At 40.2% G+C, this 24,318-nt stretch overlaps 1 protein-coding gene across 1 annotated transcript in view; it reads left to right on the top strand.

Moving 5' to 3' along the window:
• The window catches only part of ABCB7 (ATP binding cassette subfamily B member 7), a 210,601-nt gene that overhangs the window by 146,106 nt on the left and 40,177 nt on the right, over positions 1-24,318 (top strand). Inside the window, exons 7-12 of the mRNA XM_089685209.1 lie at positions 7,076-7,164; positions 10,924-11,011; positions 12,464-12,638; positions 20,362-20,519; positions 22,482-22,645; positions 23,194-23,323. Coding sequence (XP_089541335.1) covers positions 7,076-7,164; positions 10,924-11,011; positions 12,464-12,638; positions 20,362-20,519; positions 22,482-22,645; positions 23,194-23,323 — 804 coding nt within the window. The remainder of the gene's footprint in view (positions 1-7,075; positions 7,165-10,923; positions 11,012-12,463; positions 12,639-20,361; positions 20,520-22,481; positions 22,646-23,193; positions 23,324-24,318) is intronic.

Below are 24,318 nucleotides of genomic sequence, written 5' to 3'. Positions count from 1 at the left end.
CCTAATGGTCGCCTCCTTCGAGGCACTGCCTTTCCCCCCAATTACATTCAGGAACTCTCCAACAAATGTCCACATGAAAAAAAAATAGGCTTGTTCCCTCAACCTGCCCATGCTCCTATCAAGCCAAGCAAGAACTTCCTTATCTTGGTGGATAACCCCCCAATAAAGAAGCCCTTATTCGCCTACCACTGGAAAATCCTTTTAGCAGACACAAGTCTATCAGCCTGCGGGGAAGTGTTCAAATCCTTAACAGTTCAAGAAATATGGTCAAGATCAGAAATCAAACCTCCCTATGAACACCCTGGAGCTCAGAGCAGTCAGGTTCTCTCTGCAGCACTGGATCCCTCTTCTTAAAGGACTCCAAACCAGTTGCAATAAGATAATCCTACCTCATTGGCATATATCAATCACCTAGGGGGGCTGTCTTTAAGGAAACAATGCAGGTTCTTTTGTGGACAGAAATGCACTGTTCAGTGATTTCTGCAGTCCATATCCCAGGAGAGGGTAATTGGAAGGTGGGTTATCTCATCACTTTGACCAAGGAGAAACTGTCTCTTCAGCCAGATGTATTCAGTCTGATATGCCAAAGATGGGGAATTCTGGATGTGGACATCTTGGCCTCCAGATTCAGAACAATGTATTCCATAGCTCTGGCCTTGGATGCCCTAGTAATCCTCAGGTCTCAGTTCAAATTTATTTTTGCCTCCTTTCCAGTACAAATTCTGCCTCGCCTGTTCCACAAAATAGAGGAAGAGAGAAAAGCATTGATTCTAATTTCAGCAAACTGGCCCAGAAGGACCTGGAACAGATATACTCAGACTTCTGGCTGACAACAGGCCAGATCAGATATCTTAAGGCCCTCTATTTCATTCTGCTTTTCATTCTCTGACTGGCTTTAATGGCATGGCTGTGGAAACCCAGGTCTTAAAGGATAGAGGGATTGCAGAGTCTGTGATTCCTACGTTGCTGAAAGCAAGAAAAGCCACATCTAGGAAGATCTGTTTTCATACCTGGAAATTCTATTGTGCCTGTTGTGAACGCAGTCAATTCAGTCCTAGAGGTTACTCTGTGCCTTGCATTCTGACTTTTCTGCAAGCAGGTCTTGATCAGAACTTGGCTGCAAGAACCCTTAAACACTTGTCACCCAAACCAATTCTGACACTTCGCACATTTAAGAAAATGCATTATTTTTTTTTATTTTTATTTTTACCAGAAAATTACTTAGCAGCCCCAAACATTATGCATTTTTTTAAAGAAAATGCCCTGGAGAATAAAATGGTGGTTGGAGCAGTTTTTTATGTCGCACAATATTTGCACAGTGGCTTATCAAACTCAAACTTTCTGGAAAAATTACTCTTTCAGAAATTTTAGTTCACACAGACACAATATAATACCAAGCTTTTGGAAAAATATGAAAGATGACATTATGTCAAGTAAATGGATACTTAACATGTCCTGCTTTAAAATTGTGCTTGCCCCTGGAATGGCAACAAACTACAGATTAAACACATTGGCAACTCTCTAAAGGCCTTTACAGGTTACCTAGTCTGGCACTAGAATTGTTTGCAACAATTCCTCGTGTGGTGTCATCTCTTTTTTCCTATGCAGGCCGGGCCTGCATACGTATTCACATCTGTGCCCGCGAGAGGTGGTCCTGTTTCCTGTAAAAGTGACCGGGCAGCTGTATAGTTGCCCGGCCACTTTTAAAGAAAAGAGAACCTGGCTGAAAAATTGATACCAGTATTGTGGTTACAGCTGTATCACTTTAACCACTTCCCACACAGTAGGAAGTACCCGTATGTCCTTGGGTTTAAGAGAAAGGTCATATGCAACCTTTTCAAAAAGTCTCTGGCTTCACACTCCCTTGTAGGGGGGAAAAAAAAAAACTTTATTTTTCTCGTAACAGGCCACCCTTGCAGCATGCTGTGCTTCCCTGGGACCTTATTTTCTTTTCACGGAGAATACGCAAATATGCGGCCTCTTGGCAGGTGGGCCTTGATGCCAAGAGGCCACATATTTGTGTACCAAAATGTAAACAAGCCTGTGCCAAGAGCATGTGCCCTGCTCGCTCCTCTCTCAATCACCAGCGCCTATTGGAAAGCTCCCAATCTCTACTTGCAATCGGGAGCTTTCTGGTCATGTGACTGCCAATCACGGCGGTCACATGATCATGCATCCTGCCTCCCGGCATCAGAATCCCCTTAAGGGGCCAGGAGATGTTGGCATTAAAGGGGTAAAGGGATGTTAAACCTAAAGTAGAAATTTTTTATATATTGCTGCTTACTGATCCTTACATGTGGTGGCTGAATTAGTTTTCTTAATTTAGACCATTTCCCCTCTGTTTCCACTTGATCTGGCCAGTAATACACCTTCTGTATTAGTGCCACCACTTTGGATGGAGGAGCACAGGGGCACCCTTGGACAGCTGCATTGTCAATCTGGGGAGGGGAGTGTTAGATGGATTAGCAGCTTTAGATCAAATTAAGCCAAACTCTAGCTCACACTGCAGTTTTACAATCAGTTACAACAACGTGTGTGGTTTGTGCGTAAAGCCCATTCCTTAAAGTGGGGCTGAGCCATGCTTCAATTGTTTAAGGTCCTGATGTTATCAAGAATAATGAAGGGTTCAAAACCATACATTGGACATGATGATGCTGATATAAGTGCCATCTGCTGGGTGGGGGGAGGGGAACTTGAGCTTTAAGGATTTATTAGCATTTACTAAACATTTCTAATTCAAAATTACTTTTGCAAAACTGCTAAATCGATGGGTTTAGTTCTGATTCCTGAAAGATAACCCTAATTAAATTTCTCATTTTGTATTTAATATGTCACAGTAACACTACTTAAATACTTGAATAATTAAAATCTTGCTCATTTTTATTAACCTAGGGATAATAAAATGGGTAATTCCTGCAATCTCATGTTTTCATACTGTCAATCATCTTCATTTTGCTACATCTCGTTACCATATTTTTGTGTTCGCATACTTGCGGGTGAGTAGCTTGAACCAGGCAGGTCACTAAGTGTGTATGTGTGTGTGTATATATATATCATGTTTGTATTGTTGCAACTATCAAAAAAATGTGTGCAACATATGATCCTTACACCAGGCCAGGACATCTCACACCTTGCTTAGATAACCCAACCTCTGTGCCAGAAGTGAAGAAGAGTCCAATAGACTTGTTTTAATTTTACAAAACTGAACAAGCCCCAAATTAAACTATGTATTTCTCCTGACCCAGGACTAGTCCGTATTAATGTCACCATAAGGCCCCATGCACACAGGGTGTTTTTGCAGCCACTTTTAGGGGCGTCAGGCGTTTTTTCCTCCAGGAGCAGCAACATTTTGGCAGAAAAAACTCTACATGTGTCTAAACGCTAGTAGCGTTTGAGCATTAATTAATTTCAATGGCTAGAATAAATTATCATTCTGGCCAATTAAATGAATCAATGCCCAAGTGCTTGATGCTTGTAAACATGTCTAAACGCTTGTAAAACATTAGATACTTTTACATGTGTCAGGCGTTTTTTTCTGCAAAACCGCTGCTGCCAGAGGACAGCTTCTAGGAGAGTTTAACGTCGTGTGTGCATGAGGCCTAAATGTAAACTGGCTCCTCTCAGTTGTCTACAGAGCTTTACGGATCCCTCTCATATAGCTCACAGCTTACCTGTTAATTATAGCTATTTGATATTCTTTGCTCGAATTTAAAGCTATAACATAGCAGCTTTATATACCTCTGAGAGAAATTTTCACTGCAGAGACTTTTCAAATGGTTTAAGTGCTCTGGGTACCACTTGAGCAAATGTCCCCTGCCGCCTCTAAGACAAAGAACTAAGCAATCAAAGACTGCTGATTGCTCAGTTCTCGGTTTTCAGTGAGCACAGAGCACTGTTTGTCAGTTACCAAGACTTTGCTCTGCCCCTTCAGTGCTCACTGGAGCACTGGGCTGTGGAGGGGGTGGGAGAGGCTGCCTCAGGGGCTACCTTTTTAGGCTCTCATTTTCCACACCTCAAAATCAAAGCCTTTTTATTAAGTGTTCTTGCATGGCAAGACCACTTACTGTTATCTCACATATTTATTCTTATTATTATAGCCAAATTTACCACCCCAACTCCTACCACAGTTTTTGCACTACATAGACAGTAATATACCGAAACGTGCGGATTGTTCCCGATTTGGTGTGCTATTACTTTGTGGAACGTTTCGCCGAATGATTTACGAAATATCGGCGTTTTGTGGTGAAATTGGTCCAATAGGAATGAATGGCGGACTGTTCAAAACTAGAGTGGGAGCTGACAAAAGCTAGAGTGTGAGCAGAAAAATCAGGACATGATTGCTAAACTGCCATCACTCCCTCATTTTCAAGCCCACTTACACAAATCTTATATCAAAACGTTCAGCTATCCCTGCTGCCACTAAAAATGTCCACAGCTAAGCCATAGTCCTGATAGTTTTCACAATATGACCATTTGTTTGCAACTCATGCCGCCCATTGACATTCATTGAAACTGCACTCTAGCCACCTCAAATTTGAAGGGCAATTTCTAAACTGCGACTGTGCGTTCATTTTTAATATTTCAGAGACATACTATGCATCAAAATGTAGGTCTGAGTCTTGTGATTCTCACAATGTAAAGCTCTTCCGTGTAGGATATATAGTTTTTAAAACTATGACCATTTGAAGATGCCAGTGAAGTGAGCAAGTTGGAGCAGTTTGTTTTTAACCGCTCTTCTCTGCCCTATTTGAAATCTAATGTTGAATTTGTGACAGTTTGGCCGGCTTCTGGTTAAAGGTTTGGAAATATGTTTTCTACAGTAGAGCGTATTTGAGGTGATAATGCTGCTAATGTTTTTATAAATGTATGTTTTAATGTAACTGTGAAGCACTTTGGGCAACAACATTGCAATTAAATGTGCTATATAACTAATTAAAAGTTGAAATGCATTTCTCACTCTATCAAGCTTGCCATGTGCACTTTTTAAATTTGATCAGTCAATTGGTTAGTGTAATGTTTACTATCTTTACTCAGTCCAAACACTCCACACAGTTACTCTGCCCATTCCATAAAGTTACTCTGCCCAGACCAACCTTTTCACAGTTACTCCATCCACTCCAACCACACAACAGTTACTCAAGCCACTCCACCCAGTTACTCCGCCCACTCCAGTTGTAGACTAAGACCAACCTTTTCACAGTTACTTCATCCACTCCAACCACACAACAGTTACTCAAGCCACTCCACCCAGTTACTCCGCCCACTCCAGTTGTAGACTACTGGTGGAGGCAAGAACACTTCACACAATTTCCCTAGAAATTGTAGCTTTTCTAGTTATTTCTAACAGTATTGGGCATTCAGGTAATCCTTCTAACAAGTCTATGAGGAGAATTAATGAAGACTAGAGCTAACAGAATATGGAGTTTCTGTAAATGGCAACCAATCCGCTTCTATCTTTAATTTACAAAGCTTAAAGTGGCTGCTCTTTTGAAAACCACTGCACACAGTAGGCAAGTATTGACATGTTTGTTATTTTACAAAAAAAAAAATGAACCTTTTAGAATGGCTTTAACTGAAGAAGCTGAAGTTAGAAGCTGATTGTTTACTACACACTACTGCTCCAGATTCTTTTTGCTCCAGGCTTAGTAATTCCCTCTTTGATTGTCATTTGATACTTTATTTTTTTGGTCACTGGTTTTAGATATCAGGCTTATATCTGTAACATTTTCTTCCATACATATAGATTGGAAATTCCTAAACACTATTTAATTAAAGCACAGGTGTAATACGCAATTCCCCCATAAAAAGACAGATATTCGTTTTCAAAGTGTAGCATTTCAATTAAGATTATTATCACTTTTTGCAGTTCTAAAGTCTTTTGTAAAGGCCAATTTTGCTCTCATGACAAATTATAGGATTTCCCTTACTTTCTGCCTTAGGGAGAGCGGTTATTGGGACCAATAGTGGGATAAACCTCCTTGTTGAAAACACTTGGCAAATGCTCTAGTCTAACCCTTCCCCACTCTATCTAAAACTAAAAACTGCCATCCAAATGGGGAGTTTGACACCCACCAAATTTCTTTGTAGCAGTGACCAAAGAAGTGTGCTAAACTGAGCTGAGCCTCATTATTTATCTGCAGGCATCTAATTCCTAATAGGAAAGGAAATGATAATGAGACTGGTACCCAAAATTTTAAACACAACTGTCGGGGGCTATTCAAAATGATCAAATAAACCTAATTTTGAAAAGTCAGTGTTTTCTGTTTTCGTAATATTGAATGTATTCATTTTCAATGTGATTTTAGTGTAAAGTTTGCAAGAGAAAAAAAAGTAACTGAAGATTTTTACAATACAACACTCAAACAATAGTAGCATCTTGCCTACTAGACAACAAGTAAGACATCAAGACCCAGCACAAGTGTCCCCTCAATACTCTGTAAAGGCTAAATCATCCAAGAAACTGTAACAATAAATGATCCAAGCCTTAAAGGATAAATTCATCTTTGGGAACGTGTTACAAATTTTACCAGTTTTAGGATGTAACATGTTCCCAATTCTCCAGCCGCTGCCCAATTCCCCCCCCCCCTTCCCAAATACAAGTTGTCACTTCTTCAATAGAGTGCGGCTGTGCAGGGCTCTGCCTACACGGCCACGTCATTCATTTACAGAGTTCTGTGAAAGAATGTACTACAAGTCTCACCAGCCATAGTGGGCAAGCAGATGCACTGAAAGGTCTGCAGAAGACCTGCATGGCACCAGCGATCTGCTGATCGCTGGTGCAATGCTTTACAGGCTCTTGCAACCAAAAATAATAAATTCACATTTATTTACCTGCAAAAAAAATTTGATTTTTATTATTTTGGGTAAAAAGGCGAAATTATTCTTTAAGCTGTCTGTGTGACCTTAACATGAGACATCTCTCTGGTGGGCTAATTGAAAGAGCATGTGCAGTTTGTATAGCCAAGTTCATTAAAACTTTGCATATTGTTTGACTGCTATGAATGCATGTTTCCTCCAGTTACAGGTTTTTTATTGTTTTGACAAATACCTTCCATTTTTTTCCCTTTCTATATAGTATTACAAATGTGGAGTCCAGTTTGCAGTTGTAACTTTGGGAACGCTTGGAGCTTATACAGCATTTACCATTGGAGTCACGCAGTGGAGGTAATTTTAATCTGTTTAAGTGTTGGAGTGTGCTGTCCATCCCTTACACAAGATTTTTTTGGTCTATTATACCTTTTAATTCATACCTTTGGGGGTCATGTTGGCAAACATACATACTGTAAAATATTACATTGCTCTTTACCTGGCATTCATCTTCTATATGCAAAGTTAGCAATTAACATTACAGTTTGTATTATGTCACACAAGTTATAGACAGGAATTTGAAAACACGAATATACATGTTGATAAATCTGCAGTCAGCTGCAATGCATCCTGGGACAGACTGCCTGGCATCCCGCCTGGGTGCTTCCATCAGAGAACTGCTTCCTTGCTGCTGGGACACAGGACTAAGGTATTATAACTGGGCATTGCACCCAAGAACTAGACAACACTATCTTAGGTGCAACTGGAACTGTTTATTGAACAGAAATACAGGTTTTTATACACTTCAGTATTAGGGGCAGTCCCCACATGAGCAAAAAAAAAAGCAGTGTTCCAGGCTTTAGGCAGTCGAATGATTAGCAACAACGTTTTGAAAATTATAATCTCTTTAATAATGATCATGTCTGTTTATTCAGTTACTTCTGAACTCCTGAAAATGGGCAGACTATATATCATAGAGGCTGTAATTCTTAAAGTGTTACTAAACCCAGAACAGTAAAATCGGTCTGTATATGTAGTAAAGCATGTTTGTTATACTGGCTGTGAAACCTAAGGGGTTAATTATCCGCATTATGTAAAAAGCCTGTTTGATCCTGTCTTCTCTGATCCTCCCCTTTTTCCACAGTCCCCAATCCATCTTGTGATAGTACAGAGTCCTAGGAGACAATCTGCGCATGCTCAGTTTTGGGTGTATTGCTAGAGAGGTTTTTTTTTTCCCCCAGAGGGTGCATGTGATCAGCACAGGGCCAATTACCACTGTCCAGACAGAAGGTCAGGTATTAAGCAGCCTCATAGGACAGTCAGAGGAGAATGAAAACCCCTCCTACAACATTAACTAGTGCTCAGCCAGACACTGATAGAAGTTGCAAGACTTCTATATACTTCTGATGAGAAAAGGTATTTAGTAGTTATATTTTCTAAATTAATTGCATTTCCATGTTATGTGTACTGTGGGAGACCAAACATAGTAACACTTTAAAGGGTTCATACAATATTTTTGGTACAGCTAAAATTCTATACTTCAAATCACATCTTGATTGCATAATTTGAAATTTTAATGCAGTGGTATACAAAGCCAAAATTATGCAAGTTGTGTCACTTTCCAAATACTTATGGACATGAAGGTTAAGTTCACCTTTTTGTTTATACACTGTGTATAGCTGTCTGCCCATACAGGTGGACAGTTACTGAATTGCAGGAGGAGTCTCCTATCGGCGCTCTCGCAGTTCATTGAGAACTACGAGCCGTCGGCCACGGTGGCAGACGGGACTTGTAGTTCATTCATTCACAGAACTCTGTGAATAAATGGTGCAGCTGTGTGGGTGGAGCCCCACACAGCCATGCTGTTTTTAATTTGTGACAGCAGGTGCGGGGAGAGGATTCCCTGCCCGCAGTCACAGCAGGTGATCAGGGGGTGCAGGGACTGGAGCACAGTAACATGTTACACCCTATATACAGCTGTGATATGTTACAAAAGGTCAACTTATCCTTTAACTGTAAATGTGGCTGGAATATAGTGTTTGTACATTTTTGGTGTATCAAGTAAACTATATAGCATTTACTTTATTAAACCTGAAATCCATCAAAGTATCAGACACAAAGGGGCAGATTACTAAAACTGTTTAACACAGAATTTGGTGCAGCTATGCATAGTAACCAATCAACTTCTAAGTTCAGCTTGTTCAATTATGCTGTAACAATAAAACCTGGAAGCTGATTGGTTACTATGCACAGCTGCAGCAGTTTCTGTGTGCACAGTTTTAGTAAATCTCCCCCAAAGCCTCCATGTTTGTCTTACCCAGGGGTGGGCAACTGTGGCCCTCCAGCTGTTGTAGAACTACAAGTTCCATGAGGCATTGCAAAACTGACAGTTACAAGCATGACTCCCAAAGGCAGAGGCATGATGGGACTTGTAGTTCACCAACAGCTGGAGGACCACAGTTGCCCACCCCTGGTCTTACCTATACTTTCCATTACAGCAGTTGTGCAAGCTCTTTAAATATGGCTATGCAGTCCAGTGGATACCAGTGTTCCAACCAGTGTGTTCTGTTTTAGTGAGGGCATTAGGGGTGTGAGACGTTACCCAGCTATGCCAGCACAAACCACTGGAGTGGGAGAGCAAGAAACAACAATTTCTCTAAAAGAAAAGAATATTCCAAGACCTTTATAAGCAAAAAATCAGCTACAAATCAAATCATAACATGCCTGGGTGTGAGATTTAGGTCATTGGAATTTAACCTCCCTGGCGGTATTCCCGAGTGTAGCTCGGGGTAACATTTCAGTACCAAAAGCGGTAACCCCGAGCTACACTCGGGAATACCATGCGGCGCTGCTCCGGCATGTGTTCTTCACTTACCTTACCCTTTGCTCCCACGATGTGTCCCCTGCAGCGTCCCCGGCCATCTCCTCCGGCCGATGCCGGCATCCGGCTTCTGTGTCCTGTCCCTGTGACGTCGGGACGTACGGGCGCCGCCGCCGCCGGCGGCGGGAAATTTAAAAATTTTAAAAAATGTCATTTTTTTTTTTTTCATTTTACACAGTAAAACATTGCTGTTTCAACCTATTTCACATACATATTGTCCCTAGTGCTTTGTCCTGCGCCCTGCCTGCATTTTGTCTGTTCTTTCTGCCTGGAAACTGAGAAATGTCCATGGCGTCCAAAAAGTGTCCCTTTAGGTCAAAAGCGGTTTAGACCAGCTAGAGAACAGCGATAGTAAATCAGAACCACTTACAGAATTGAGTGATAATGATTCGTGGGGGAAATTCGTCATCAGAAACTGAAAACGATTTTGCGACTGAGCTCAGCAATGTGCGAACTTGGCGCTATATTTCACATTTCAGTGTTTTTGGTTTGATTATATTATTGAATTTAATTTTTTATTATTTTTATATTATTTTTATGATTATTTATTAAATTATAATTTATGATTTTGTGTTTCAAATTTTATCATACCCGGGATGTTTACTAGACTCTTGTTCGGACAGATTTCAGTGAGTTTTTCCTAAAAATTACAGCCTACAATAAAAAAAATACATATTTCCATGCAAAAAAATGGTACCGCTTTCAGCACCAAAAATCTGAAATAATCATACCGCCAGGGAGGTTAAGGCACACCTTTCACTGAATAGGGAAGCTGCCTTTGGTGACTACGCTCTAAGAACATTAGTTGCTGGGCTGTCTCTAGCTCCAGTACTTAACTATAATATTCCAGTCCACTTGTTCTGAGTTGGTGATTAATCAAAACTTCTAACCTATATAGTGTTTTCAAGTCTGTAGTGCTGTAGTATTAAAAACACTGAAAGCATTGTGTCAGTGACAAGAAAGCATTGGTGCTGTGGTATTGAAAACACTGAAAGCATGAAAAATCTGGCAACTAGCATTTTGAGAAGGTGAGGACCGCAATGGCAGCCAGTAAATTATTATTATTCAGGATTTATATACTGTAGCGCCAACAGTTTGCACAGTGCTTTACAACATGAGGGCAGACAGTACAGTTCAATACAGGAGAATCAGAGGACACGTTTCCTTTAAAAAATATAACTTGAATGTCCCTAAATTGCATTACTGATGTGCTGTTTTGCCCAATACTTTCATAGGACAAAGTTCAGAATAGAAATGAACAAGGCTGATAATGAAGCTGGAAATGCTGCTATAGATTCACTTCTCAATTATGAAACCGTTAAGGTAAGAACAATTTGTTTGTAGAATCCTGTTCCTTTTTCAATTTTATGGCACGCTCAGGGAATACTGTGTTTACTTTTGTGTTCATGTTCAGAGAAACATGTAGCTGATTTACTGTGTCAGTGTGAAACTACACCGCCTCAGTGATATTTGCTTCTCTGACACTCCCCACCTCTCCTTCTATGACAGGTGGCACCAAAACACATGGTGTAGTCTGTTGTCAAACCTAGAGGAAGTGGTGTCATCAGCTTTCCTCCCCCTAAGTGTTAAAGCTCAGAGGGAGCAGTGTCCTCACCCGCTCCAACCCCTAGAACAGTGCATTTTGGGGAGGGGGGGGGGGGTCCACACACTTTCCTACACTGATAAGCATGAATCTGAAAGACACATCAACAGTTCAATGGTAAACACGCAGAATGTGCACTAAAAAAATGTACTAATAGCTTTCCCTTAATGGTAAACATCATGCTACCTTTGTTAGTAATGTTATAAATTCCTGTACAACACCAGCCCAGTAATTATGGTTCAGCTGAGAAATCTGAGATGTGAAGGACAACTGTCACAAATGTGATACTTTTTTAAATTTTTTTAACAAACGTGCAGCCCTCCCATTTTTGCCACAATTTGGCTGCACCGACAGTTCTGATTGGCCCCAGATGCCAGATGTGCTAGGTGTCCAGGGAACTTTTACTTAATTGCTAGGAGTTGCGGCTCTTGGGATTAATGTGTGTGCACAGTAAGGTATTTAAAGGCCTTCTCTGTGTGGGGTGGATTAGCAAGCAGGCTGCCATGTGCAGCTTATTGGAAACACTGAGGCAATAAGGTGTGGCCCTGTCAGGCAGGCTGTATAGGGCCCAACAATTTCTAATGGCAGCCCTGCTTACCTGGCTGTTAACCAGAAGGAAGGTTCTGTGTAATCATCAAAATGCTAATGGTACTGTTCCCAGGATTTATTTTCAAAGGAACTTCTGCCATCTGTGCCTGACTGTTGGCCCATAGCTGTAATGAACGGCCTCACCAATAGTCAAAAGGTGCAGGACAGAGTGCTGCATGGTCTCAGAGATCTGGTCTGGTCCAAGACCATCTTGAATTTTGGGGCACTTTGGTTTTTTACACGGTGTGTAAGTATGGATATGGTGATTTTCTAAAAAGCTGTTGTTTTTCTGTCTCTTCTAAAGTAGCCACATTATGATAAATGGATATGACGGACCATTCATATTGATTAATAGATGGATAATTTTTGGACCATGTTTACCATCTGTGCTTCATAATAATTCACTGTTTTTAATCAACAATATATGAGCAATGAGAGCAGATTGCACACCATGTATACTTAACGTTTACATCAGTTAGGTCAATAACTAATTGGCTGTGAAAAACTTTTAGCTAGTGTATGTTTAACTTGTCTGGTGTTGCTTTTTTTTTTTAAATTGTGTGGAATTCTTAATTTTGTTGCAGTACTTCAACAATGAGAAATATGAAGCAGAGCGGTATGATAGTTTTTTGAAAATATATGAAAATTCCTCTCTGAAGACTACCTCAACACTAGCCATGCTGAACTTTGGACAAAGTGTAATCTTTAGTGTGGGCCTGACAGCTGTCATGGTGCTTGCCAGCAAAGGAATCCTTGCAGGTTGGATAACACTAGATTGATCATACAAATGTACTCCTTTTCTCTATAGAAAATATTAAAAATATAATGTACTGGCTTGTATAGCATATATGTTAGGTATCCAAAAGAACTTGTTTTCAAAGGTGCAAGTTCTGATATTATCGTCTTCATCCGTTATTGCTTAATGAGAATAAGCATGTGCATGTAGGGGTTAGTGTATGACTAACTGGGAGAAAACAGGAAATAAAATGTATTCTGGGGCCCCAGTCTTGTTTAACAAAATACAGTCAAAAAATAAAAAAGAAATGTTAATTATAACAGGTGCCTGATGGATGATATATGTGCACATAGCATTAAAATAAAAGTATCCGAATAAATCAGATTGACTAATAATGTGTCCATACAGGCAATGGTATTCAAGGGTATTCAAAGGTTATCCTAAAGTAACATCTAATAAAATATGCTGATGTTTAAAGTGCAGGAAACGTTCTGAACATCACAACAAGAATGTTCCTGTTAAATGCTGGTCATGTGTGAATACTAGGAATGAACTTCTGGCTCAGATGAACCCATGTTTGGTGAATGGTCGAATTAAATTAAACATTTTACAGCAGTATTACTACAACCGTTGCTAAGTGTGACAGCTCAGGCAGGTTATTAGGGAGTTGGGTAAACACGCAGTCATTTTCAATCCCAATGACTGCTTGCTGTGAATGTCATCTCCCAGGTGATGTCATTTTTCAAATGTGGTTATGTCCATATCTAGTCAATGATGTTGCCACTTTGTTTACATTTACCTGATAGAAAGCTGTCAGTTGCAGTGAGCAGTTGTCTGGAGTGGATTGTGTCTGTGGACGGCGTGTCTTTTCTTTCAGTGGACTTCACTCATAATGATTTACGCAGATCTTTTGTTTTTTTTTTTGTAAAATACTTGTCACATTTCTTTGCCTTTTGTGTCTGTCTGTCTGTGTCTTTGTATGAGTAGGGGTACTTCCCCCTTATTCATGGAGGAACTGGATATCTTGGCTCCCCCTTATTTTAAAGGGGGCTTCCAGAGCCTAATCAGTCTGCCGCCTGCATGCAAACCCCCACGACCACTGGGCCAAGGTTTGTGGGGTAAAGGCCCTTGTCTTCATCAACATACAGTAAGGTCTTCCCTAGCAAAGTATCCTTCCCATGTTGAGGGCATGTGACCTGGTATGGTTCAAGAGGTGCGGCTCACCTTCAAAAGAAGAGGCAATGAACTGTCATTTACCAGCAATTTAAATTGCATTGTTTTGCTTTGTAAATGTCACTTTTGCTGTAGTAGGTTGTATATATCATACAGATGCCAGACTTCACAAGCAGGTTCTGGGAAGCCCATCAAAAATGCTGTTAGATTTGGGTGGAGTATATCACTGAAGATTGATAATGAAAAATTTTGAAAGATAAATTGGAAATTTAGCAGTATTTTCATGTACTGGACATTTATTTTGTGCTTCTTTAGGCACATCTTTTGTATGTTACATATAATGAAATTATTTTGTATACAGTTAGGTCCATATATATTTAGACACAGGCACAATTTTAGTTTTTTTTCAGGTATTTACCAAAACATATTCAATCTATAGTTATATAATTGGATATGGGCTGAACGTGCACACTCTCAGGTTTAATTTGAGGGTATGTACATCCAAATTGGAGAATTGGGTTTAGGAATTACAGCTCTTAAGATTAGCCACCCCCCCCCTTTTCAAGGGACCAAAAGTAATTGGACAATTGAATCAAAAGCTGTTTCATGGCCAGGTGTGGGCTACTCCTTCGTTATTTCTTCATCAATTAAGCAGGTTAAAGGTCTGGCGTTGATTCTAAGTGTAGTATTATGCGTTAAAAGGAGCTGTCCATGCAAGTGAAACAGGCCATTGTAAGGCTTCAAAAACTAAACAAATCCATCAGAGAGATAGCAGCAACATTAGGAGTGGTCAAATCAACAGTTTGGTACCTTCAGAGGAAAGTAGAATGCACTGGTAAGCTCAGCAACATAAAAAGGCATGGATGTCCACGTAAGACAAAAGTGGTGGATGATCGCAAGATCCTCTCTATGATAAAGAAAAACCCACTCACAACATCCAGACAAGTGAAGGACACTCTCCAGGAGGTGGGCGTATCATTGTCAAAGTCTACAATCAAGAAGACTTCACGAGAGCAAATACAGAGGGTTCACCACAAGGTGCAAACCATTCATAAGCCTGAAGAATAGAAAAGCCAGATTAGACTTTGCCAAAAAACATCTAAAAAAGCCAGACCAGTTCTGAAAAAGCATTCTTTGGACGGATGAAACTAAGATTAATCTGTACCAGAATAACGGAAAGAAAGTGTGGAGAAGGCTTGGAACAGCTCATGATCCAAAGCACACAACGTCATCTGCAAAACATGGTGGAGGCAGTGTGATGGCATGGGCATGCATGGCTTCTAGCGGCACTGGGTCATTGGTGCTTATTGATGATGTGACAGAAGCAGCCGGATGAATTCTGCAGTGTTTAGAGAGATACTGTCAGCCCAGATTCAGCCAAATGCAGCAAAGTTGATTGGATGCGTCACAGTACAGATGGACAATGATCCAAAACACACTGCAAATGCACCCCAGGAGCTTTTGAAGGAAAAGAAGTAGAATATTCTGCAATGGCTGAGTCAGTCACCTGATCTCAACCTATTTGAGCATTCATTTCACTTGCTGAAGGCAAAACTAAAGGCAGAAAGACCCACAAAGAACAACTGAAGACAGCTGTTAGAGCCTGGCAAAGCATCAGAAAGGAGGAAACCCAGTCTTTGGTAATGTCCATGGGTTCCAGACTTCAGGCAGTCATTGACAGTAAAGGATTCTCAGCAAAATATTAAAAAATTAACATTTTATTTATGATTATATTCATTTGTCCATCTATATCTGATCCCCTGAAAATGGATGGACTGTGTGTATAAAAATGGTTCCAGTTCCTAAAATTTGTACTTGATATTTATGTTCAGCCCCTTGAATTAAAGCTGAAAGTCTGCACTTCAAATTCATTTGGATTGTTTCTTTTTAATTTATTGTGATGACATACAAAGCCAAAAGTATGAAAATTGTGCCTGTGACCAAATATATATGGACCTAACTGTGTAGTATATATGACGATATAGTAGATTGCCGCACTTTTTGTATACACTTATAAGTACATAGGACTTAGTCATAACCAATGGATTTATATGACAGCTGTCTTCTGATTGGACACTGCCAACATACTTGCTAGGGATGCCCCTAGTACACACTCCTATAACCCCACCCACACCATGAGATTTCCAGTTTTTTGCTAGTTTCCTTAAGTGACGGACCTGTATTCCTCTGGAGAAATATGTTTCTTTTTTCATACTTTTCAATTTTTTTTCTTCCACTACGTCTAGCAAGATCTGACTGCTTATTGCCCTGTGCTCTAGCAGTTTCCAGATTGGTTACCTTCATTGGGGACCATAACTGGATCCCGCTGTGTGGGGCCAACCTCCTGGCTTAAGCATTTCAGTCTGTCTTTTCCATTTAAAATGCGCACAGTTTGTTGCTGCACTGCTGCTGCCATCTTCTGCAGAGTGGCAGCCACAGGAACATGGTCAGAGCCTGGGTTATTGCAGCACCTGTGTCAAGACACAAAAAACCCCATCCAGTCCATACTCTATTTCATCAGTACCCCACTGGGGATCCCCTCAGTTAGCTATGATCGATCACAGGCACAAGGGAGCTGGGACAAAAGGGCCAAATAACATGCAATCTGCAGATGGCATACAAAGTCAAAACACTGCACAAGTTGATATCTGTTCCCTTGTTCTTGAGCAATGTCCTAATATGACCCTTCTCCCCTCACCTGACACTAGCTTCCTCTCATGTATGCACCATGTGGCCTGTCTGACAAAAGAAAATATTTCTCTGTCACTAAATCTCAAAAACTTTGAGAGCTTCTATGACCTTTGGTTTCCAGAGGCCAAAAAGCTACACATCCTACATTCCCCCTGATCCTGTTCAGGAAACAGAGGCAGAACCTCCTTAACCTGAGGATTATGGTATAAAGTATCAAGGACCTTAATTTTGTAGCAGAGACTGCAGATGATTTTACTCCCTCTGCATTTTATGGGTGCAAGCTACGGTTTTGTGCCACATGCTCTCTCCTGTGGACATAATTGTTGCAGTATGCTCTAGTCTTTGCTCAACAGCACCTGACTCTTCACAGTCAAAAGAAGCCTCTGTGCGCACTAACTCCAGTATTCACTCCTCCCAAGACGTTTGCTGAGGTTTATACTATGGAAATAGGTTTTAAGAAGAAACTGACTGCTCTGGTAGTGAATCCTGCTATTTTAATCCACCATAAACACATTCTAGTTCCTATTGAGGATGTTCCCACTTTTATGGATTTTGTTTATACATGTTTTGAAGTGCTCTTAAAGGCCTTATTTACTTACTGGTCTAAACCTACAGCCAGCAATTGCTATACTATTGCTAACTGGACAAGACAATAGAAACCAGGAATGTGGTCTTGATGACCCTACTCTCTTAAAATAATTGCAGCTGATGCACTCAGCCTCATTGTTTTTGTGTTGATGTTTTAGAGATTGCAGTTCACCAAGTCTTCCAGAATGTCCCTCATCTCTGTGCATATGCATAGGATTTTGTGGCTTAAAGCTGTTTGCAGAACCTGCTTGCTAGAAACCTCTAATATACATGCCTTTTAATGGTGAACACCTATTCGAAGAATACCTATATTAATTATGGAAAGGTGCTCCTATACCACAAGAAAAAGCCTAAATCTCCTACTCCTTTGGCTGCTATTTCTGCTCAAAGAAAGGGATCTTTTTGCTTTTCCCAAGCATCCACCTCTATCTTTACCCCCTCCTTACTTTTTTACCTTCCAATCTGCCAGATTCAGTCCAAAAGAAAGCAGAATTAATGACTTCCTTGCAAGAACTTCAGGCACAAGGAGTGGTTGTATAAATTCCTTCAGAAGAACAGCTTCAGGGTTTCTATTCAAACCTATTCATAATCCCAAAACCAAATGGGGGCTCCCACTCTATACTGAACTTAAAATCTCTAAACAGATTTCTTTGTGTATCAATATTCCAGGTGGATTCCGTAAGATCTGCCATTGTGTTTTTTTTCTTTAGAGGAGAATTCCAGGCATCAGTAGACATACAAGATGCCTATATACACATTCCCATCTTCTCCTTACATCAACACTTTCTGGAGTTGATTAACTAAAGGCAAATAGGCTGTGCAATATACAAGGTGCAGTTGCACTCTGCAAGTACAATTGCTCCAGACCTTTGTAAATGAGATAAAGATTCACTTTGCAAGGAAGATCCAATTACATGCAAGGAAAATTGAAAAAAAAGCACTTCTGCTTGCACATGATTGGATGATGAAAATCAGCAGAGCTTCTGCTTATTTATTAAGCTCTGGAGCAACTGCTCTTTCAGAGTGCAATTGCACTTTGCAAAGTGCACAGTCTATTTGCCTTTAGTAAATCAACCCCTCTATGTTTTGCTGTGGAAGACCAACACTTTCATTTTATAGCACTGCGTTCCAGTTGCACCCAGAGTGCTATAAAAGTGCTTGTCCCACTTCTGGCTCTTCTGTGGACCCAGAGCATTCATATCACAGGCTATCTACGTGATCTCTTACTGAAGAACTTCTCAGCCAAAACCTTATGTGCTGGCATCCAGAGGACAATTCAATTCCTTCAAACCCTTGACTGGATAATCAACTTTCCAAAGTCTGCTTCCCAACCCTCACACTGTCTGGAGCACCTCGGTATAATCTTGGGAATATCCCAAGCCAGAATCTTCCTTCCCCAGGATAAAGTTGCAGACCCCTAGTTTGCCTGGATTGTCCAGTGCTTCTATCCAGCCAGATAAAGCTCTCTATGGCATGGTGGATCATCAGTTCTTCCCTGGAATTGAAAGGATCATTCCTTAACATGCCCTGGAGGATGGCGACAACAGAAGCCAGCCTTACTGGCTGAGCTTAAGTTTACAACTCCCTGAATGTCCAGAGAACATGTCCCTGGAGAAGTCAAAACTCCCCATTAACATTCTGGATCAGAGCGCTATCAGATTATCTCTACAGCAGTGTACCTCTCTTCTGTAATGTCAGGGTATAGTTAGAGAATGACACAGCAGTGGCCTACATAAACCATCAGTGGGGCACCAGAAGTTGAGCTGCCCTGAGAGAAAGAAGTTGCTACTTTCCTGGGCAGAAACCTACATTTCAGGTGTCTCCGCTGTTCTTGTACCTGGAGTAGACAATGTCAGGTGGACTTCCTAGGCCGCCAATGCCTAGACCCAGGGGATCGGTCTTTGCCCTCTGAGATCTTTAAAAATCTCCCAAAGGTGGGGAAATCAAGATATAGAAATCCTTTTTTCTGGGTTCTATATCAAGCTGAACAAATTCATAGCCAAAACCAGGGATCCTTTAGCGTTTGCTGCAGATGCTCTGGTGATTCCTTGAACTTAGTTCAAACTGTCTTCCCTCTGATGAAGATCCTACCTCAAATGCTGCTTAAGATAAAAGAATAAAGGATCCTGGTGATTCTCATTGCAATAAATTGACCCACAATGATGTGGTACACAAATATATTCAGACTTCTGGCATATAAACCTTGGCCTCTTCCAGACAGACCAGCCTTACTGGCCAAAGGCCCCCTATTCCATTCTGGCTCTAATTTACTAGCTTTAACAGCATGGCTTTTGGAAACCTAACTCCTAAAAATAGGGGCATTTTTGTCTCTCATTCATATCTTACTCAGAACAAGAAATCCAACTCCTTATCTTGTAAAGGAAAGGTGTGTATACTTACCTGTTCTAAAGCTGCTTCTGTCAGGTCACATGATGTTCCCAGCAGCCAGCTTTAGTGAAACGGATAGATTGTGGACAATGGCTGCAGTGCGTGGGCAGTATTGTTACCCATGGGCTTACTATGGAGCATCCATTTTTGGCTATCTTTCCTCTACACTGAAACTGGTGCTGGGAACCGATCATGTGACTGAACCAGAGTGCCCTCAGAATAGGCAAGTATAGACTCTTTCCTTTAGAACAGTGGTCTCCAATATGCAGCCGGGGGGCCAGATGCTGCCCTTTGCTTGCCTCTATCTGGTCCCTAGGACAGTATTCCTCCAACTGACACTAATGATGGGGCCTTATTCCTCCCACTGACACCATTAATGAAGCACTATTTCTCCCACTGTCACCATCCTTCCACTGATTCCAACCATGATGCACTCTTCCTCCTGCTAAAAGCAACAGTGGGACACTATTCCTCCTGGTAAAGCTAATGATGGGGCATTATTTACTTCCACTGACGCCAGAACATTTTCTACTCACACTGGCCACAATCCGCCCCCCCTAAAGCCTTAAAGACAGTAAACTGGCCCTTTGTTTAAAACATTTGGAGACCCCCTGTTTTAAAGGGTAGTTAGGGTAGTTGGTACAGGGTTCAGAATGAGGGTGGAAGCAGGTTTAAGCTTAGATAGTATTTGACTGGACTTCTACTTTATGGATTTCCCAGAATCCTACTACATATTCACCTATTTTGTGAGAGACTTTGGACAGTCTGGACTCTTATTAGTTTGTATTCTTTTTTTATTTGGACGCTGATGGTTATAGTTTGAATATATATATATATATATATACACATATACACACTGTACGTACTTTTTGGACATGTATGCATAATGCTATTCGCTCTCTTTAGGAAACCTAACTATTGGGGACTTGGTTATGGTAAACGGGCTACTGTTCCAGCTTTCAATGCCCTTGAACTTCCTAGGAACGGTCTACAGAGAGACAAGACAAGCTCTAATTGATATGAACACACTCTTCACTCTTCTGAGTATAGACACAAAAATTAAGGTAATTCTTCCTAGGTTTAATTTGTCTTGATTAGGAGTTGATTTACATGTGTAATATTGCTTAAAGCAGTGGATGGGCTCAAGCAAAAGTTTCATTTTGTGCACTGACGCTGCGTACACCTGCCAGCAACCATTCATCTCTATGGATAGCTGTAAATAGCACTGGGAGCTCCTGGGCACAAAAATACACTAGATTGTTTGCGCTGTACTAAAGAGTGCACCCATGTGCATACGCCCTAAGCCTTATAGTAGGTTTGATCTTATTCAGATACAACTTTTGGGATGTAAACACTGCATTATCTTCTAATACTGGAATTGTGGGTTATGGGATGCGGAGCAGTTGTAAAGCTCACACTTACATGACATTCTTAATGTGTGCTTACGGAAAAAGCTGCCACAAATAAAACCTCTTATTTATAACTTTGTTTATTCTGTTTGCCAGGACCTTAGCCAGTATTTTCACATCTGATTGTAAGAGCAAACTAGGTCTGTACAAGTTGGGATTAGTGGGATTTATAATGGGTTTTAATAACCGTGTTATATTGGCTCTTGTCAAAGATGGTAGAAGGTGTTGCTGCTTCCAGAAGCTCCAAAAGCTGTGGTAACATACACTATATTCTGCATAAAATTTATAAATGCATCATCCCCAGGGGCTTTATGATTAGGGGAGTATTTGGTTGCTGTCTGTATTTCCTCTATAGTAGTGGGCAATCTAATAGTGTTTGGTGTGCTCAGATAGTAATGGTAAGACTAGAAAAGCTACAATTTCTGGGGAAATTGTGTGAAGTGTTCTTGTCTCCACCAGTAGTCTACAGCTCACACTCTAGCTTTTGTCACTCTGCTGCCTGCTCACACACCTGGGTTCCTATGGCAACTCACTCTACAGCAAGGGCAGAGAAGAGCGGTTAAAAACAAACTGCTCCAACTTGCTCACTTCACTGGCGGTTGCCATATTCAAACGATTGTAGTTTAAAAATGATAAATCCTACACCGAAGAGCTTTATATTGTGAGAATTACAAGACCCAGACCTACATTTTGATGCATAGTATGTCTCTGAAATATTAAAAATGAAGGCACAGTTGCAGTTTAGAAATTTGCCCTTCAAATTTGAGGTGGCTAGAGTGGAGTTTCAGTGAATGTCAATGAGAGGCGTGAGTTGCAAACAAATGGTCATATTGTGAAAACTATGAGGACTATGGCTTAGCCATGGATATTGTTAGTGGCAGCAGGGGTAGCTGAATGTTTTGATATAAGATTTGTGTAGGTGGGCTTGAAAATGAGGGAGTGATGGCAGTTTTGAAATCATGTCCTGATTTTTCAGCTCACACTCTAGCTGAAAAATGCCGATATTTCGTGAACCATTCGGCGAAACGTTCCACAAAGTAATAGCACACCAATCGGGAACAATCCGCACGTTTCGGTATATTACTGTCTATGTAGTGTAAAAACTGTGGGAGGAGTTAGAGTGGTAAATTTGGCTATAATAATAAGACTATATATGTGAGATAACAGTAAGTGGTCTTGCCATGCAAGAACACTTAATAAGATCATGTACATACTGATGTAAGGATTCCTCCAATTGGGAGGTTTTTGGCATATGCAGGTCAGAGTAAAAACGGACTAACTCTCGTAGTAGCATATTGTGTGAGTTGCACGTCACAGAAACTGCTTTCTCCCAGTGCCAAACTATTTTTCACAGCCCAGTACTTGTGCTTATTTTTCTACATGTAAATTTTCTTAACACTGATTAATATTGTACTATTATTGATATTACTGCAAATTTTTTTTACCATATTTGGCTATTATAAATAAGGGGACAGAACTATTAAAGGCATCAAAGAGATGCTATTATTGAAAGATGCATTGAGAGGCAGACCTCTGTTTGTTATAAGAAAGAAAAGATGCAAATCACAATTTGGCAATAGCACATTAAAACCCAGCATTTACTGCTTTTCTCTCTAGAATAAAGATTTGGCTCCCGCATTAGTGGTCACTCCTCAGACTGCAAATATCGTCTTTGATGATGTCTACTTTGAATATTTGGAGGGACAGAAAGTCCTAACTGGTGTGTCTTTTGAAGTTCCTGCTGGAAAGAAAATAGCAATTGTTGGTGGCAGTGGCTCAGGGTAAGAAGCTAACATTTGTTTTTAGGTTTTAGATTTTAAGGTCTGTGATTTAAAATAGGTCTTAGGTTTCTTTAATTGATAATTGTTAATTCTGAGATAATGTCAGGTACCACACTCCCATTACCCTACCCTTTCCAGTCCATTAACGTCCGGATAAAAGAAGGTATGCCAAACTTGCCTTGTCTCTGAAAACCCACTTCTCTTGGATCCCACTGCAGCCTTTCAAATAACAAAACACTCAGGTGTTGGTGCAGATTTTGCAGCAATCTTCTAATTCTTGCTTTTCTAGCTAGTGATTCGCTCTTTTAGAGCAAGCATACAGCTAGTGTAGTCTGAACTCCTTCTCTGCACACGTTTCTGGTTGATTACCAGATACTGAGACCCTGATGAGGATAATAGCCTCTCCACTGCTTGAACCTTTAAAGAGAAGTTAGCAGTCACATCCCTATATTTCTGTGCTGACCTGATACATTCTTATTCTTAAAATCTGTCACATGTTGTGAAAACACCTCCCTTTTCATTGTAAAATCTTTTCAATTGTTTTCAAGCAAGAGTACCCTGATCCGACTTCTGTTCCGGTTTTATGAGCCTCAGAAGGGAAACATATATGTGGCTGGTCAGAACATTCAGGATGTCAGTCTGGAAAGTCTGAGAAAAGCCATTGGAGTTGTTCCCCAGGTATGATTTATGTCATAGACAAAATTTGCATAAAAGAATGAAAGAGCCAAACGTTCATACCTTTTTGGTGAGGAGGCAGTCCTGCATCTTTTGGCTCACTTAAAACAATGGTAGTTGAAAAAATGCATAATTTATATAGGTAACTGGTATTTTGCAAAAGTATAAACATGTACATGTAGCTCTATATAGCACAAAGTTTGATTCCAGAACTCTAGAATGAGGCCGGTGCAATATTAGCATTTTCTTGCAGAGGCAGGTGTATACTCTGTCTATAGTTATATGTGAGTGCGTTTACCATTTGCTCCACTGCAAAGACAACTTATACAGTTAGGTCCATAAAGTTCTGTTTTCATACTTTTGGCTCTGTATGCCACCAAAATAAATTAAAACAAAACAATCCAAATTAATCTGAAGTGCAGACTTTCAGCTTTAATTCAAGGGGTTGAACATAAATATTAAGTACTAATTTTAGAAACTGCAACCATTTTTATATGTAATTGGATAAATGAATATAATCATAAATAAAATTTTCATTTTTAATACTTTGTTGAGAATCCTTTACTGTCAATGACTGCCTGAAGTCTGGAACCCATGGACATTACTAAAGACTGTGTTTCCTCCTTTCTGATGTTTTGTCATGCTGTAACTGCAGCTGTCTTCAAATTGATTGAATACTTGTGAGCCACTAGAAGTTTTCTTACTTTTAGAGCAATTGATTCCGTGTGTAAAAATAATAATAACAATAATAATGAATAAGTGAACTACTAATTAATTAATTACGTGCTTAACTAGACTTTAGATCGCCAGGTACTTATTACACCCTCTCCAGGTGTATGGATGTGAGCTTATATATCAATATTGTACCGCGCTCCAATGTATACAACTATGAGTGCTATAATAAATTATAAATGGCTTAAGTGTATCACCAATAATTCAATAATATTCTAAATCCATAATACTAAAATCCATAATTGATATAAATATATAAATAAATT

Source organism: Staurois parvus, unplaced genomic scaffold, assembly GCF_062004578.1.
Source record: "Staurois parvus isolate SC_StPar_1 unplaced genomic scaffold, SC_StPar_1.0 ptg000365l, whole genome shotgun sequence".
Classification (NCBI taxonomy): Eukaryota; Metazoa; Chordata; class Amphibia; order Anura; family Ranidae; genus Staurois; species Staurois parvus.
This window is presented reverse-complemented; position numbering and strand designations above follow the sequence as displayed.